The sequence below is a fragment of the Strix aluco genome, chromosome 3 (assembly GCF_031877795.1).
Source record: "Strix aluco isolate bStrAlu1 chromosome 3, bStrAlu1.hap1, whole genome shotgun sequence".
NCBI classification, from domain to species: Eukaryota; Metazoa; Chordata; class Aves; order Strigiformes; family Strigidae; genus Strix; species Strix aluco.
Window position 1 is genome coordinate 25289092 of NC_133933.1, and position 18869 is coordinate 25307960.

At 44.2% G+C, this 18869-nt stretch overlaps 1 protein-coding gene and 1 non-coding gene across 6 annotated transcripts; one reads left to right on the forward strand and one right to left on the reverse strand.

Annotated features, from left to right (window-relative positions):
- The first annotated feature begins 234 nt into the window (after positions 1-234).
- HHIPL2 (HHIP like 2) lies at positions 235-16903 on the forward strand. Of its 5 annotated transcripts, none has more exons than XM_074817853.1 (9): positions 235-609; positions 6173-6825; positions 7798-7941; positions 8302-8633; positions 10114-10240; positions 10610-10752; positions 12298-12379; positions 15396-15478; positions 16267-16903. In XM_074817853.1, the coding sequence occupies exons 1-9, from the start codon at positions 244-246 to the stop codon at positions 16638-16640; spliced, it is 2304 nt and encodes a 767-aa protein (XP_074673954.1). In that variant the 5' UTR covers positions 235-243; the 3' UTR covers positions 16641-16903. The 5 variants fall into 5 exon arrangements, with proteins under 5 accessions (XP_074673954.1, XP_074673958.1, XP_074673955.1 ...); XM_074817857.1 differs by having other exon boundaries at positions 10629-10752; positions 16267-16399; XM_074817854.1 differs by lacking the exon at positions 7798-7941.
- A 927-nt stretch (positions 16904-17830) lies between these two features.
- On the reverse strand, positions 17831-17903 carry TRNAT-UGU (transfer RNA threonine (anticodon UGU)). The gene has a single exon. It is a non-coding gene; the product is annotated as a tRNA-Thr (tRNA).
- Positions 17904-18869: the final 966 nt, after the last annotated feature.

Sequence of the window (18869 nt, forward strand, 5' to 3'; positions counted from 1 at the left end):
GTGAAGGGTTTCCCAGACAGTTTAAACTAAATTGTGGGGCTTAGATTTGTGAGTGCTTCTAGGGGCATGAGAAATGTCTAGAGGGGAGGGTTCAGCTATGTGACGTATGAAATACCAAAGAGGCAGCCCGGAGGATTTTTCTCATGCCAAGTAGTAAACTTCAGAGAGGAAAAGGGAGAGAGAATGTAAGCAACCCTGAGTGAATGCTGAGCTCTGTGGCTGGCAATTAATAAAACAGAGAGGATGAATGAACCATACTGCGAAGTAGTCCAGGATTTCTATACATCTGACCTCAAGAAGCCTACACGGAAGGAAGTGAATGTTTGGCCATGCACTGGAAGGAGCAGCAGCAGCTCTGGAGTTTCCTTTTTTTGCCTCTCCTTGTTGTGTCTGATAGGCAGTCTGCTGGGGCATCCTCAGTGTCTGGATTATGGGCCACCTTTCCAGCCGCCTTTTCACCTGGAGTTCTGCTCTGCCTATGAAAATTTTGGCTGCTGTGACCAGGAGAGAGACAACAGCATTGCAGCAAAATACTGGGACATCATGGATTATATTGATCCCCGGGGGCATAAACTGTGTGGAATGTATATCAAAGATATCCTGTGTCAGGTAAGGCAGAAAAATAGTATCTGTATCATGCGCTTTGGGCTGACTTGGGAGTCAGTTGTGGTTCTGATAGCCTCTTATAGCTAGCTGTGTTGCTGTGAAAAGAGGTGTGGGAGCAGGGGAACGATGTGGCTGACAGGGTAATGGTACCTAATCCTCAGCATGCAATTTGCAATGTGTTTTGTGTAAGGTGCATCACTTTGTGGTATCTGGCGATAGACAGTGACATTTGCTAGCAATAATGATTTATGAAAGCATTGGCCAATGTGGATGATGATGGCAATCCTGCTGCTCTGCTAATTTTCTAATAACGAAGGGGAGAGTTACAGATCAATATTTACTTTCTGCTTGCAGCTACTAGGTGCTGGATTACAAATTCTACAGGATCAAATGATGTGGGAATTATCAGGCAAAGTGTTTGATCCCTGGACTGCATGAAGGATGTGTTTTGATTGTGTTCCTGCTGAGGATGCTCCAAATGGTGTGGTGGTTAAAGAACAAAATTTAATAGGCAGTGGTTTCACACAGCTGCTGCAAGGTCCTGAGGCTTCAGTCACTGCATTTTCATCAGTGCTGTCTCCCCACTGGCCATCTGGCTCATGGAAACAGGCACTGTGCAGTGAGAAAAGACCAAAGGCACTGTTCTTCCTCAGGTCCCCTGCCTCCTTGTAATAAGAGTGCAGAACTGACCTGCCTTTTTAACAACTGTTAGTCATGCAAAGCTGGATTTACTGCATGCCAAAACACAAAGCAGCCAAAAGACACACTTAATCTTACTAAGAACATATAAAACTCCTTTAGTTAATATTTCCTTAGCCTTAAAATATTAATCTGTGTACCAAAATGTTTCCGCTCTTTTTGGATGCTGGCAAGATTTTGTGGCATCTCTTTGTGGTGGAGGGAACACCCTTTCAGCACCAGGGCTGAAAAAAGTAACATCAGGGTTATTTGTCATTTTACAATAGGTAAACCAGAAAAAGATGTGTCACAGGTCCTAACAGAACCCCCAGTGTTGGTGTTAAGAAGATTTTTCTACATGTTAAAGGTAGAAAAAACACTATAAAATTACTATTGCTTCTTTGATTGCTCATTCTGCAGGGCATAATTTAATTTTGCATTTGTTGCAAGTGTATTTTGTAGCAAAAAAACCTAACCCACCCTTATATTTCCTTATAGATTTTCAAAGTAATGAGCTGTAAGTCTTTTCATATCTTTAGAGTAAATTGTTGAATCTTTGGGGAGAAGCTTGTGATTGTTGTTCTTTCTGTTCAAGTTGGTGACAACCATGGAAATGAGGTTGGGTTCTTTGACAAATATTATTTGAATGTTTAATTAGTGGAGGAGTAAAGACCTACCAAATGGTTTTGCTTTAGTGATGCTGCTTTGCTGGATCAAATTGTTACAGATGATCTCATGTGGAAGGGATGGAAAATTATGACATCTCCATTCTACCACCTCCGCAGTAGCCTGATAGTTCGTAGTCGCTGCCTGTGAAGTGTTGACATGTACTTAGTGCCACGTCAGATACAAAGACAGATGCATATATGTGATCAGGAGGTAGTTGTGCCAAGTGATTATTTCTGCTGTATACGACAGGACTTCAGGTAAACTGCTACTGGTAACAAGTGCCTGTATTGATACTATTCATATGGAACATGGGACACAAAGATTAGACTCAGAAGCAATGGTAGACAAAATAGTATTGCTTTCTTTTGTCTTTTGAACAAAACAAATTTCAAAGAGGAGGTGTAGGTGCTTATTGATAAACCTACATTAGTAGTAGCTGCTTTAACTTAGTGAAAGCAGCATTATTTCAGATCTTTGGGGAAGATCAAAGTAGTAGCGATGCATTGTAACAAAGCAGTTCATTCAGACAGGTGTTCTTTCAGTGCCAAAACCAGCAGACAGTCAAAACCAGACAACTTCTCTTCCCCCCTCTGCCCTGCTTTCCTGGTGCGGTAATGAGTGGTGTGCTGAGTTTTACACAGAGGAAGCTGTTCCTGGCAACTTGCAGCAGTCTCGCTGGTCCTGCAGAGCCCAAGAAAGATGTCATGGAGTGCACCTTACCTTAGCAATGGAGCTGTGTGTTTCTTCACAGATGGAAGATGATTAGATGGGGATGTGTTCTGGATCATGAATTTCCTGCTGTCGCTGTAAACCAGATATGTTTCTCTTGAAAACTAACGTGCTAGAAGAGGTATTTAAAGCAATCTGGCTCTTCTGGTAGAGCTGCTTCAGTTTGCATCTGGCAAGATCTGGGTCTATTTTTGCTAGCTACACTTGTTCTAAGCTTTTGTAGGTTTAGAGCTGTTCTAGGATTTAGCTTAAAAACTGAGTATGAAACTCTGAAAACTGCCTGTAATGTTCTTAAGGAGGTGTTGTGCAAGTTGCATGGCTATAAAAATTCCCTGGATGCAAACCTTGCTACAAGCACTAGAACAGCTGTTTGGCTGATGGTTGAGAGGATGTTTCTCTATTCAGAAAACCACTACAGGAGCAAGTTAAAAACCCAAAAAGGACAATTAAGCCTTGTTCAAGCTGATCGAAAGCCATGATATTAGCATGGGACAGAAACTAGTGCAGGGAAAGCAACACGCTTTGTGAGTCAGTTCATCTGAGGCCTGATATGATTGCTGAATGCACACTCTTTTTGGAGAGAAACTATTACAAAACATCAAAGTATCTACTTGATCTTAGCAGCTTCTGCGTCTTGCTATATAAAGTAGTGGGATTAATTGCATTGTCGTGTGCGCTTGAGTGAAATGAAAGCAGGCAACCAACAGTGACTGCAAGGCCACCTAATCCTGGGAGTTTACATAGATGCTGGGGAATGGCCTCCACCTTGTGCGTCTTGCTGGGTCTGTGTGCTGCAGGTGTTGTTTGCCAGGCAAACACTGTGTGGGAAGCCCAGCGGCTGGAAAAGCATGGCAGCTGCTCAGAGGCTACGCTTATTTAGGAGGATGAACTGTAGGAGACCCTCATACTGCAGACTGTTGGCAGAACAGAGATGATGGAGCTCGGAGATGGTGAGAATATACCTTCCTTCAGAGCAAGCTGGTTTTTTTTTTTCCTTCTCTTTCTCAGATTGTTGGTCTGGGAGCTGGACTCTGTTCCCACTTATTGAGAGAAATTAAAAATGTTTTCAAAGGTGTTAATAATCACTTCAGCACGGAATTGAGAGGAGCTTGAGACTGCAAGTGACTTGTGCACAACAGAGGGGTGAGCCAGCTGCAGCTGCGTGTTAGTGGCAATGAGGGAGCTTCCCAGGACTCAAAATGCAACGCAGGTTAGGCTCTGTCTGCTCTCCCCCACCTTTCCTTGGTGACACCTTATCAGGCTGTCACTTCTTGTCTCCTAGTCACTTGAGATCAGCACCATTTTTTGTGAAAACCATGATATAATTAGAAAATCAATGTATTCAGGTGTGAGCGTGTACTGGTGAAAGTGGAGAGGGTGAGCGGTGGTTAATGGACTCAGTAAGCATTAGGGGAGGAATACTCCTGCACCAAAGCTGCTCTCCTTCAAGAAGGTGAGAACAGAAAGACACTCACCTGAAGCTTTGGCTTTTATGGATAGCACTCAGGGCCTCATGGTGTCCTTCCTCATTCTGGGAGGATCTTAAACATGGTGAAAATTATGTGGCTCTGCCATCTAGGGCTGGGGTCAGGCTTCAAGGACAGACCTGGGGGACTTGGCTCCCCTTTGCAGGCTGGGGACTTATGCTGTGGGAATAGAAGTTCCTTACAGATGAGATGCAGAAGCAACAGAAAGTATCTCATTCTGTGCAGCTTGGTAACCAAATGGCAGCAGTGTAAAGTGAGAAACTTACTACACCATCCAAGAGTTGAAAGGGCTTTACTCTTGCAAGTCATACCTGTTCTTACTATGACCAGAAGCCCTCGGGTTCTTCTGTGAGCAAAGGAAACAGTTTGTTATGCTAAGTTTGGAATGGGGGTCTGCAACCTTCAAGTTAGATATTCTAGAAAGGCTACTTCCATTAAAAAAGTTCAGTGCTTGTATAACTGCCCCAGATTTGTTTAAAGAATTCTGTTTAATGAAGCAGACTTGTTTAACAAGGCAGAAAAAATACTAATGTAGTAGTTCTTCATTCTTTGACTGTCTGTGTACTTATCTTCCTACATATGTGCTCAATAAAAACTTTGGATAGACTGTTTCAGGCTGCTGGCATGAAAACCAGTAAAATAGTCTTTCTGCAGAATTTAGCTCCTATCTTCTGCAACTTTGTGCTGAGTAAAATAGAGGTGAGATTTTAATGGAAATATTTTATTCTGGCCCAGAGTTTTTGCAAGATGAGTTTAAATTTAGGTACAAATTCAAACACAATGGCTGATTTTCACTATCTAACCTGTATTTTGCACAGCTGAAAAAATTAATTATATTTGAAGGGACATAATTTTAGATACATAACAGTTGAAAATGTTGTCTGCAGTATTTTTTGACTCTATATGTGGTCTTTAGGAAATGGTAGCTATGTGAATTGTGTAAGAGATTTACTTATTTGAATTGGTTTTAAATATCAACGACAGTCTGCTTCAGTGATATTATGCATGCAAGAACATGATTGAAGTTCTACAGCATCAGACCAAAGATTAATTTAGCCTGTATATTTAACCAATGTACATCTTTAGCACCTACAATTTCTTCCGGCAGAGTTCCACCTCCATTTTTTAACCTGGCTCCTACTAACTTTATCTGCTACCTCATTTTTCTTCTGGGGGAAAGTAAGCCCCATCCATCTTCTCAGTGTCGCTTGTGGTATTTACAGACCCCGATCACCTCTTGCAAGACTGCTCAGTCCCACTTTACCTAGCTGTTCTGTAGCTTTGACTGTCCTTGTTGCTCTTCACTGTTCTTTGTCCTTGAGGATTTGTTCCCCTATGTTTATTTTGGGAAGGGGAAGCAGAGCTGTGCGCAGTGTTGAAGGTGCGGGTGAACCTGTACCTGTTTTTTCTTTCTTGCTTTCCTAACACTTGATTAGACCTAGATATGGGCTTAAGTGTCTTAACAAAGTAAAATCTTAAATATATCTGGAAAAGTCTGTGATGTGAAAGATGTGTCCAGATTTGGGACTGCTGGTCTGGAGAAGTGTGAAGTACAAAGGGTAATGTTCTCCATAGTGCGAAGGGTTGCTGCACTGAGGAGGTTAACTAATTCTTCTCTCAATCTGTTAAGAACAGGTTACAAAGTACCTAGCATAAAATCTAGCAGGGGAAACTAAGGGGAATTTCTAAAAGCAAAGGTGAGACTAGATTGCAAGAAGAAAATGCCTGTCACTTCCTTAAAACCCTCTAGTAGTGGAGAATCCACAGCCTCCATAGATGTACTTCTATTAGGAATAAATTAGGTGCAGCTGAATGAAACTACTGACTTCTAAATTCCCTTCAGCCATATTCTGAGTGACTTTCTACTATTCCACTTCAAAGATGACTCACTCATTATGTTCACTGCCTTACTAATTTTTATTAACTGGCTTGCTTCCATGAAGGTGTCTTGGCTTCTCCTGGATGTGTGCACAGTCGCATGTTTAATTTCTTTCACTTTCTAGGAATGTTCTCCATATGCCGCACATCTCTATGATGCGGAAAACCCTCGGACACCTCTAAGAAACCTCCCAGGACTTTGTTTTGACTACTGCTCTGAGTTTCATCTCAACTGCCACTCTGCCATCAGCCTGCTGACGAGTGATAAGCACATCCAAGAATGCTGCGAGACAAACAGGACGCGCTTTTGCGACCTTCTTCACCTACACGATGAGGACTACTGCTTTCCCAATGTGCTGAAGAACACAGCCCTCAACCGCAACCTGGGCTCGGTGGTGGAGGGCCGCAAAGGCTGCCTCCAGCTCTGTCTGACAGAGGTTGCCAACGGCCTGAGGAACCCTGTGCTCATGGTGCACGCGAATGACCATACCCACCGCATGTTCATAGCTGAGCAGGTGGGCATGATCTGGGTCTACCTACCTGATGGCAGCCGTCTGGAAGAGCCCTTTCTGGATATTAAAAGTATAGTGCTGGCTACACCATGGATAGGGGATGAGAGAGGCTTTCTGGGGATGGCTTTCCACCCCAAGTACAAGTACAATGGGAAGTTCTATATCTATTACTCATACATGGATAAGAACCGAGTGGAAAAGATCAGGATCAGTGAATTGAAGGTTTTGGCATCCGATGCCAATAAAGCTGATCCACGCTCAGAAAGGTAAAGTTCATGTTGAATCCTTCTGTATGTCACAATGAGAAATTTTTCTCTGTCCCTGTCCTTCCCCCTTGCAGAACCTGCACATTTGCAGCCACCCTGGTTCAGGCATGTGACTGGCCTGCCGTGAAGCTACCAGAGACAGGTTGGGTCAAGGTCACACAGCAAACTAGAAACAAAACTGAAAAGAAGACCCAGGATCTAGGCTTCCAGGTCATCTTCTCTCTCCCTCTTGTACTCTTGTCTTCTAAAGAGCAGTAATAGGCTTAAGTCTGTTATGGAATTAACATCTGCCCTAAAAGTGTGTTGTACTGTAGAAGAACGGGGATGCTTCACTACAGTACTATACATTCATTTGATCTGACACATGTGCACCTGCCCCATCCCCCTGCTACGAAAATAAGCTAATTCTCAGTTATGGAGAAGAATTTGTTAATAGTGCACTTACAATGACTGTGAAACTCTAGAGAAAATAAGATGCTTCTGAACCTCTCAAATTCACCAACTGCTTCTCATGTAATAAAGCAGAACCCACCTGCTGCAATCAAAGTTTAAGTGGCAAGAAGTGTTCCCTGCAGATGAACACATTATGTATTTTCAGTTGTGTTTTCAGACAAGCTGTGATTCTCCTGTGGTGGTGGGTGAGCTCTGTAGCAGAGGCATTAATGCAGCGCAGCCCAAAGCTGTAGTGCACGGGGCAGCTGTAGTGCTGCATGGCTCCTGGGAAATGTGTTTCCCCAAGGGATGCCTCACTGAAAGGAGCTCTGTGGTAAGGTAGGCAGGCAGCCTTATGCTGCAGGCTCACAGGAAACAGGATGCAACTCAGCACCATATTTAACAAAGCTGACAGGTCTGCACAGCTGGGAAATCTTGCTTTCTTCTGTAGAAGTAGTGATGCAATATTTCTGCAGCCTACCTGAGCATTCAGTCCTTCCCAGTAGCCACATCTGGACTTAATTATCTCATTTTTTTTAGGAATCTTCTGGAGCTTGAGGAACCAGCTGCAAATCATAATGGTGGGCAGCTGCTCTTTGGTGTGGATGGCTATATGTATCTATTCACAGGGGATGGAGGGAAAGCTGGAGACCCTTTTGGAAAATTTGGGAATGCTCAGAACAAGTAAGTGGGAGGGCAGGTGAAAGCTTTGAGCTTGTTCACCAAGATACAAGGTTTGGAAATGAGACAATGTGAAAGAATAAATTAAGAGTACTTTATGAAAGTGCTTATGCATCTGCAAGTCTGCCTGATGCAGTATTCCAAAAATTTAAAATTTTACACTTTTGAAAGTTGAGAGAACCCAAGTTGTTTAGAGAGGGGAGAGTCTTCCGTGACTTGAGCAGGTTGCAAGACATACCAGCCACTGGTTTATTTTTTTTTGGACAGATAACTTTTCCTTTGGAAAGGGGGAAGAGAAAGAAAATTGTTTGTGTTTACAGCTGGCTCTCATGCTGGGCTTTCTTTTTCTGTCACTCTCTTTAGGAGTACTTTGTTGGGGAAAGTCTTGAGGATTGACGTGGATGGAAAAAACCCTGACGGGAAGCCTTATAGCATCCCTCCTGATAATCCATTTGTGTCTGATCCCAAGGCCCGCCCTGAGGTTTATGCTTATGGAGTCAGGAATATGTGGCGCTGTGCGGTTGACAGAGGGGACCCTGTCATGAAAAAGGGAAGAGGGAGGATATTCTGTGGGGATGTCGGGCAGAACAGGTTTGAAGAAATCGACATCATTGTTAAAGGAGGGAACTATGGCTGGAGAGCAAAGGAGGGATTTGAATGCTACGACACAAAGCTTTGCCACAATTCCTCTTTGGGTAAGGAAGAAGTTTCTTATAGAAGATTACTATTATATGTGTGTATTTAGTGGACTAAAGCACCATTTTTCCAGTGAAACTAAATAATCCTGTGTTGTGTGTTAAATGGTAACTGTTTACTTTTTAAGAGCAGAAATCCCTTTTCCCCAGCCCTGCAGTGTTGGTATGAAATGATGCCCTGCTTAGTAATGGAACTCCCTGCCATACATTGCACTGGATAAAGTGCTTAGGGTAAAAGCCTGTACCTTTTGCAGACAGAGTTTTCCTGGTGAAGTCAAGAAGGCAATGGATTGGGTTTAAGTAGAAAAGCAATACTATGTTTTCTTCAGAAGCTCTGAACGGTGGCTATAGCTAAGGAGTGTCGACCAAGCTGATGCTGAGACCCTGAAACAAACCCTGTGGAAGAGGCAGTGTGTCCTAGCGAGTGGGGTGCTGCAGCAGAACACCCAAAAGCTGTGTTATGGGTCTGACTGTGGGTGTGATGGACAAACTCACTTGCTGCCTTTTAAAAAAAGAAGAGTAGATATTGGTGATCTTTGTAAAGCTCTTTGGAAAGCATGGTAGAACAACTGAGTATTATTACAATGTTCCTCGAGCTGTTGGAAGAAAACACCTGGTCTCAAGCTCATGTGGATGTTCTGAAACATTTGTATGAGCAGACTAGTGTAGAATGTGTGTTAGCAACACTTCTCCTCTACTATGCTGGTACCCACATGGCTCTTGAGTTTTTCTGTTTGTGTTTTTGTTTTTTTTTTTTTTAAATGGCCCAGTACTCAGTTGACAACAACTGAATTAGTTTTTGCTGTTAATCTACAGTTTTTAATGAATGGCATTTGTGATCTGTATCCTCATCATTGAAGATTAAAGGCAAGCTACTTGACCCAGGGGAAAAAAAGTGAGGACAAGACTAAAATTTTGTGGGATCTGGTATTCAACCCAAGAAAGGGCTGAATTCAGTTCTAACATTGCCAAAAGCAAACCCTTTTTTTTTTTTTTATAAGTCTCATGACATAAAATGGAGGTAGCACACTTATGAATGTTCTGTGCTGAGAATGCTGGCAAACCTATGAAGATGTTAACTTGCAACTGTGTGATCTTATTCCCTTCTCTAAAAATACCAGAATTTGTAAAGACAATCCCTGCTAAAATGATTGGTGCAATCACAAACTGGTAAGATACTTTCTGCAGGCTGGTACTTTTCTGCACTGCTCGCTTGATGCAGAGCATCTTGGTCCTATATGTTACAGAAGCTCATCACAACTAAGCCTTGATAAGCAACTGCACAGAGAGCTCCTTAAAGCCCCTGGGTCTGTTTTGTCCTGGAGTAAATTACTGAATCCCCACTGAAATTTAACTGTGCTGTTTGTTCAACTCTACTGGTCCTTCTAGTCATTTTTGTGCCCATCGGTACCATTGAGCAATTGCTTTTTGATGTTCTCTGGATGTAAATTTTCTCACCTTTTATTCTTGTGTTTAACAGATGACATCCTTCCAATATTTGCATATGGCCGCAATGTGGGGAAGTCAGTCACTGGAGGTTATGTGTACAGAGGATGTGAATCACCCAACTTGAATGGCCTTTATATTTTTGGTGATTTCATGAACGGGTGAGGCTAATTGTTTTCTCTACAGCTTCCGTTCTGTACCCACATTTGCCTTATCTGGGCAAATAAGCCTATCAGAGCATCCCAAAGCCTTCTGAGCTGGAGTAAATGAGAATCTCAGATGTCTGTGTATTAGTTTAAGTGCTCTGTTTGACTGTTATAACAACATTTTGGTTGGAATCTAAACTTCCTCCAATTTAGAGTCTTTAGGATAGGCTTGCTTTTGTTCAGGTCTATTTTTCCAAAAGACAACCATTAAAGCCAGTCAATAGTCAGGGTCCTTACTGATGCTTTTTTCAGTAATGCATATTTTTGACAGGAACTAATCTTGATAATGGAAACATAAAACACAGGGTTTTATTTTTCATCTAGTCGACTTATGGCTTTACAGGAAGATAAGACAAGTAAGTGGAAGAAGCAAGACATCTGCATTGGCAGCACAAGAGCATGTGCTTTCCCTGGAATGGTCAGTTCTTATAGCAAATTCATCATCTCCTTTGCTGAGGATGAAGCAGGTAGGTATCATGCTAGCCACACCTTTATTGGAAACTGTACTGTCAGTTCTATATTTAGTAGGGCAAATGTGTAAAATTATGTTGCTTCTCACATGTTACTAGAAAGCAGGCACTGCAAAACAGGTTTGTGGCTATCTCAGCATAGCAGGAAGGGTTGGTACATGGTTCGGAGAGATCTCCTGCCCTGTGAGGTTATTGCAGATCGGCTTGGAGAGCTCAAGAGACAGATCCTCAACTGAACTTGCAGTCTGAACGCTTCAGGTCTCCAAGGAGTTTTAAATCCTGTTTGTTTCAGCCTTACCCTGTCCTTTTGTTGTTGTTTCTGCTGTTTCATTAATGAAAATATTGTTTATGCTGTTTCATCAATGCAGTTTGTTCTTTCATTGTAACAGCTCATCCTTGCTTGAGTCCTTACAGCTTATCTGAATTTCCCCCCTTCATTAGTATGAATTCCTCAGTCTTAATTCACAACAGCAGCACTTCACACTGTGGATTATAGACCAAGGCTTTATTTGGGGATGAGGAAAGCCACTCATTTTAAAATTTAGTGGAAACGTCTCAGTGCATAGGATTATTGCTATGATCATGATGACCAGATCTCTCACCAGGGTGAACTTTGTTTCAATTTCGTACAGTCTCCTGACAGACAGCTATGTATTACAAAAAGTGACTGCAAGTTTTTTGAGAACAGAGATGTGCTTTAGTGAGCTCTGATGCTTCATGATTCAGCAGAAAAAAAGATTTTCTTGTAATGAGAAGATCCTAGATTGTCTAGCTAGCATGTTCTGTCAAGGATGCAGGGAGGTGCAGGCTTTGTTGTGAAATATGTACAATTTGTAACTGTTCTAACAACATGCGGAGTGAGTGGATGTTAAATGTCTCTTCTACTGGTTGTTCTTTTAGAAACCAATATGGTGTTGTCATGTAATCTGAAAGACGACAACAGTTTTGCCTATTTTGCAAGCTACTATAATTTGCCTGGATATTGTTCTAGTGGGTGCTGAAGGGAAGGCATGAGGAGTAGTTACTCTCCTCAGCAACCATACGGGAATAAGAAGCTTCTGTCTTCTGTGGATTAGCCAATTTAGCTCTTGTTGCATTTTTTTGGTACAACTATGAGATGGTTCAATATTTGTTGTGTGGTCTCCCCCTCTATTTGTAGCTTCTGGCTGCTTCTTTGGTACAAACGAGTTTAAAAAAATACACATTTTATACAGAGGAAAGTAACCTTTTGGAGGGCCACTGACATGAGGTAATGAAGGTCTTGCTCAGGCACTGTATTCGATCGAGAGCTGCTGGTTCTGTGTGGAACCCTACTGCAACCAAGAGATCATCTGGTGTCCCTGGGAGTCCACCTGCACAGACCAGGGTGAGACCAAAGCCCACTTCTTGGAAGTAAGACCTGGCTGATGGACTGACTGAAGGGGTTTTCTTTTCTGACCATGTGAATTAGTGAAGAGCCAGGAAAGAAAGGGAAATGGAGAACTAGGGTTCAGCTTGGGCACTTGAATCTGAGACTGGTTTTCTCTTTTCACTTCCATTTAGGTGAGCTGTATTTTATGTCTACTTCTTATCCCAGTGCCTATGCGCCACGTGGATCACTCTACAAGTTTATTGATCCTGCAAGGTTAGTAATTAAAGATGTTTTTCTATGCCAAATTCTTCTATAATCACCACACATTCTCCAGCTATCGCAGTAGAAAGAACGCGAAATACTACTGATACATAATCCCACTGACCTCCGCATCCAGTCGTCAGTTTTTGTTCACCCACTGTACCTCTACTGCAACTTTAGTCAGTTTTAGTTAATTTGTTCCCTGCTCATCATGTCTGTTCACCCAGAAATAAACAGAGTTCAGATACCTTAAAGGTCTGGGACAGTAAGGATCAAAATAATGTTTCCTTGGTTGCATATCTGAAGTATAGCACAGTGGTGTTTTAAAAATAGCAGTCTATATCCTTCAGGACCATGACATCAAGTATCTGTGATGAACTTGCATATAAATAAATTGCAGTTCACAGTTTAGTTTTCTTCACAAAGAAGAGTGAAACCCGGTGGTTCATGCAGTGTTCAGATAATAATTTGAGCCTGAACCTGAGTTTGTCCAAGCAAAATATTTTTTCCCCATTAAGCAGTTATCCCTACTAAAGTCTGTTTTTACAATAATAAGCATGCTTATGTAATTTTTTCCCCTCCCAAGCTTTTGGATCTTGCTAAAAAGCATTAAATGAGTTTCAAGTCACCCTGTAGATAAAGTACTAATGTGTCTGTGCTGTTGCTGAGATTTCAGACACTATCAAAATGAAGAAAACAAGTTACACTTTCTTGGGAAGTTAAATCCAAAGCCAGATAGTTAACTCAAGCTGTGTACCACAGTGATGGGAATAGGAACTTGACTGTAACTACTTGACGAGACTCCTGCCTTTAACAGCTTATCGTCTGCCAGGAAACTTTTGAACTGCACTAACTGTGGCTGATCAAAATGTAACATTTTCAACTAAAAAAAGGAAAATTGTGAGAAAGCATAAATATAGAGAGCTTGAGCGTGCTCTATTTCACACACCAAAAAAAAAGCCCTGCATTCCCTATGCCACTCCCTAATGCACCATGACTATCAGGATGGTAAATTCTCTCCTCTTTCCCACTGTAAAGGGAGAAATGCAGCCTGTGGGACCCTCTTCAAGAGGCTGCCTGCCTCAGGACTGGTGTGCAGCAATGCACCATGTTATGATGACTCCACGTGGGCAGCAAGCCCGTGCCACGAATAAGATGGTTTCACTGCTCAGAAGGGCTTTCTGGAAAGAAGCCAGCTCTTCCTTCTGCTTTTGGAGCTTCGTATCCATCACTTCTAGAGCAGGACCAGGCACTTATTTCCTTGGCTCTTTATTCTTGTATTTTCTGGTTCCCCTTATTTACCTTAGCCTGGATGCTGCTCTGCTCAGCTTTGCCCTTGCCTGTTTGCTTAAGCACTCTGCAGGATTGTCCAGGGTGTGCAGAACACTGACTGCTCCTCTGGAGGCTGGGTTTACTTGGCCCTAGAGCAGGGAGTCCTCCTAATGCCTCCAGATCCTGGGCTGTACTCTGGCCTTCTGATTGTATCATAAGCAGATATTTTTCCTTTCTCCTTTTCATTTTAATTATAGGATTCTTCCATTTCTGTCTCACTGTGAGCAGTGGCTGGGATAACTGGCTCCTCTGATGCCTCTGATGGATGCAGTCCCAGTCTGTCCAGCCAGACACTCCCTGCTTCCTGCTTGTGCTTCAGCAAGCCGCACAACGCCTGCTTCAAAACATTGGCAGGGCCACTGCCATCTTCCTGATGGCAACTCAAACCTCCCTAGGGACCTCCCAGGAAAACAGATAGCAGCAGTGCCCCGTGTCCCCGCTTCAGCTTGCCTCCCCAGCAGTGCTCTCGGCGGCAGCAGTGGCTGGTGTGTCTCTGCCTGAACTGGCACCAAATCCCTGCAGTCAGGAACAGAGGGAAGAGGTGTTAGAAGGTGCTTTAAAAGGTCGAGAAAAGGGGGGGGGGGGGGAAGCCCCACACCAACCCCACACCAACCCCACAATCAGTGCCAACAACCCTGCTTTAGTAACATTTTTTAAAAAATTGAAATGGCATGGAGGAAGCACTTGGCTGTCTCCCTTGTCTGAAGGAGAGTGCTAATCACAAGAAAATGTGATGCCTTAGGTCATGCTTTGCTTAGCTCTGTGCTGTCAAGCATGCCAAATTGGAAGAGCCTGTTCTTATTTGTCCTACAGCAGTTCCCTTGGTAGGTAACAGAAAACACAGGTCTGTTGCTCTTTGTACCCCCCCTTCCTGTCATTTAAGGTGTGATGGCTTTACCTCAGGGAAAATGTGCTTTTTGGGGGTGCTTTTGTACCTACTTGTCAGGGAGCAGCAGGAACATGGATACATTTTCTTTGCAGTTGTTGCTTCCTCCCTCCTTGCATGTTCCTTTCCTCTCTCATCCCTCTTGCTGCAGCACTCTCTTGTGTCTGAAGCAGCACCCTTTGAAGGTCACACTAACTTTTTGTGGGGCTGTGTGGGAATATTCTGCTGCACGCAGAGATTCTCACGCTTCACCCTGAGCGAGTGGAAAGCACTGACACTTACAAGCCTTAGGTGCATGAATGAGACTCCTCCACTTCAAGGTGGGATGCACGAGCCAGTATTGCTGAGAACAACACAGTGACTGATAGTCTGAAATTCAACCAACGCATCCACCAGGCTTCTAGAAACAGCATTGTGCTGTGTTGCCAGCAGCAGGACATGTAGCCGAACGCACCTAATCAGTGCCCTTGAATTCACTGGTGGGCTACAAGTTCATGCAGGCAGGCCAGCATCCCACACAAACAAACCAGATAAAAACAGTCCAGACTGTGTGATGGCAGAAAGTTGACTAGAAGAGTGGTAGAAGAGAAGCTGCAGCCTTCCAGCTGCTATTGCTATTCAGACAGGGATTTTATGGCTTGCGGCCCTGAGTTAGGCTCTTAAATTCCACCTACGTTGCACTCCAGGTGCCTGAAATGCCTTCATGCCTCTTCCAGCAGAGGCAAATGACAACAGGGGATTGATGTGTGCCTCTGGAATAAATAAACTTCCTTAACAGTCTCTGGTATCTGTGTATGTCTTTGTTTTAAGGAGAGCTCCACCAGGGAAGTGTAAATACAAGCCTGTTCCAGTGAAAACAAAGAGTAAACGGATACCATTTGTTCCACGTGCAAGTAAGTTGTTAGGCTTTTATTTCACTGAGAAGCAAAACATAACCATCTTACAGGCATGTGATTGAAATCTTGAGCGGTCTTAAAAACTAAAGCACTGAGCAGGAGCAGTCTTGAAGTTATCACATTTAATGTGTGCTGCTATTGTCTGCTAGATTCCAAGCCTTTTCTTAGTCCCAGTCTCTGATTTCTTTTTTTCTAAGTGTTGCCAAGTAATAGTGTAAACAGGCATCACAAGGGAACTGATGGCTTTGATTCAGGTGTTGGGTTTGGTCTGGGAAGTTCTGAGTGCCTGTCCCTGGCTTTGTGACAGGCTCCTTGAGTCAAATAATCCTCTGTAAATCTAGGGGAGTCAATCTTCCTTTCTCCTGGCCTTTTTCTGTCCTACGTCCCATGCAACTAGGGCAGGGGTTACATCTTATTATTGAGTAGAAACAGTGTTTAGCAAGTTGAGGTTATCTTCTCTGGGATTGCCAGGTATTAGTGTAACATGAAAAATTCATATTGCCAAGTCTGCCAAAGAAGTGTGCAAGGCTTCATCATATTCTCTATGGATTTATTTTCCATAAATATGCATTCATCATTCCTAAAATTAAACAAATTTTATCTCTAAGAAACCCAAGGCTCTTTTCATGGAATAAAAGAGGTTTATATAGTGTGTGTTCCTTCTTTCAGAATATCAGCTATTTTTCTTGACTGTACCTCTAATAAGTGTTTATATCAGTTATATCTCTGAATTAGCCTTTTGCCTTAAAGCAGAGATGCTGAACCATGTTAATTACTTTCCTCAGAGACTGTCCTTGAGCTGCTTAATGAACCTTCAACAACCAAGCCTCCGAAAAAATCTTCTACCCCCACTGCAGCCATCCCAACAGTTTCTTCTAAGAAAGCTAAAAAGACCCCGTTCACCAAAACAAAAGCATCAACAGTGAAAACAGCATCTGGTAAAAAGAGACAGAAAATCAAAGCTGAGGTGAAGCCTCACAAGCTGAAGCAGGAAGAGAAGGTTGCACCTAGTTCCAGAACCACACCAGCACCACCTTTACCAAAAAAGAAGAGCTCCCACCTAACCAGAACCAAGAAGCTTCTTCCAAAGAAAGGAGCACTAGCTAAGGAAAAACTGGAGAAGAGGAGGAAGGAGGGTAGATTAAGCAGCAGCTTTTGAAGCTCAGTGATGTCCCAGAAAAAGCAAGTCACATATAAGATGGTGAAACAAATGTTTTGAATAGTGACCAAATACAAGAGTCAGCTGACTTGTTATGCCAGTGCTCCCAGGTGTGCCTCCATTAATGTCAGTGTTAGCACCAGCCTCGTAGTATTAACTTTCTTTGCGAATCCTGCTGTGATGTCCTTTTCTGATGTAAGTAGTTATGAGATTTGGTAAGATTTGGCTGTGTATGACTGTCTAATAAATCCAAGTGCCTTCAACTTTCAGGACTTGCATCTTTTATCCAAGAATATGAAGTAGACATGTCAATGACCTCATCTTTCTCTTTTTCCTTGTCCTTTAATTGAAATGCAATGAAAAATATATGAAGAGCGGTTGTCTTTCAGACAATGAAATTAGGCATTTTTTGTAAGCAATGTTTTTTTTCAAGGTATGGATGACCTGCATGTTCCAAAAGATTCAGGCAGGGCTGGAAATGTTCAGCAAATCTTAAAAACAAACAAAATCAAAGCAACAGCAACCAAGCAACCCTCGAAAACCCTAGTTACAGCTGAGCACTTGGCTTCCACCTGCCCCCAGGTTGGATTCTGCCCTGCTGGAGAGCCCCCCCCGGCACACTAGCGAGGGCTGGGCGCAGGGTTACTGGCTGCGGCTCGCCCTGGCCGAGCCTCTTCTCTGACCTGGGTGCAACGTGGCTTTAGAGCTGAGGTGGAGGGGTGCGGAGCCCCCCGCCAGCCTGGCAGTAGCCGAGCTCCTCTGTGCACTGAACTTAACTCACAGTGGAGGTTCCAAGCAGAACTTGTCGAACGAGGACCGTGGGGCTGCATCATCCACGGTGGCAGTGGGGCAGTAACAAACCTCCAACTGCTTTTCCAGAGAAGTGTATCTATTTGTGCAGCCGAGTCATGGCCTGGCTTAGGCTTCCCCCTTGGCCTAAGACGGAGCCAAAGCACATGACATCATTTTGCAGTCCCAACGTTACGTTTGTCTCCTACCGCCGCCCTCCGGCCGCACCCTTCCGGACCGCGAAGGCAGCACCCTGCTGCCGCGGCTGTGGCCGTCAGCCGGCGGGGAACGCTCCACCCAGCCTCCCCTTCGCCTCCGCGAAGGCCTCTACGCGCCTGCGGAGCGAAACTACCCGCTTAGTCAGGCGAAAAAAAAAAAAAAAAAAAGGGGGAAAAGTCAAGAGGCCCCAGCGAGGATCGAACTCGCGACCCCTGGTTTACAAGACCAGTGCTCTAACCACTGAGCTATGGAGCCACCTATCACTTCCAGCCCTGCCGACGCCCCCTGTCGTTCTCCCCGCGCTACGGGACGGCTCCCGGGGATGGGGGGGCGGTGGGGGGCGGCCGCCGCCCCGGGGCTCAGCACCCCTCGTCCTGCGTGAACGTGACGCGGCGGGTGGGCCCGCCGCCCGCTCGGCCCCGGGCCGCGGCGCTGCGAGCAACCGAGCTCCCGGCAGCGGCCAGGGGGGCCCCCACCCCCGGCGCTGCGCTCCGCTCCCCCCCCAGCCTGGGTCCTTCTCCCGGGGCGCGCAGAGCCAGCCCCCACACCCCGCCGGGGTGTTTGGGTTTATTTCTAACCTGCGGAGCAGGGGGCCGAGCACCAGCCAGCACCCCCAGCCCACCACGCCTTCCTTTGTTATGGTAACAAAACGCAGGTGACTGGCATTCTCAAACTTCCCTCTACACCTCTCACACACCCCCCCGTCATGCACATGCGTTTTATCTCATGTATAAAACGTGGGGAGGTCCCCTAATTAGCATGCTCATTATTCACACGTGGGCGCGTATTTTAGTGTTATCGTTACCTGAGGTTACTATAGGATATACTCTCATCTTGACTTTATTCTAAAACGGTGCACATAAAACTGCAAAGCAGAAATTCACAGCTTTCTTACCCTGGGAGTTTCTGTGCTGCCTTTGTTAGTGATTAAGTATGTTCCAAGGTTACCGTGTTACCAAGGTCGAATTCTCCTCCACCAGTGCCAGTACCTACACAGTTGCTCGGTTTGGAATCTTTGGAACTCTTAACCCTTTTTCTTTCAACATCAGCAGGCTGTCTAGCAGCGTCCTCCATGCTGTGAAGGAGGGAGCAGTTGCTCCCCATGGTGGGAGCTGATTCAAGAATTTGAGAGGTAAGGCTGTGCGACATATGGTTTTGTGCAAAGTGGGGAAAAAAAAGTCAGTTTAAATGGAGATAATCATCTTGGTGTTGAATCAACTT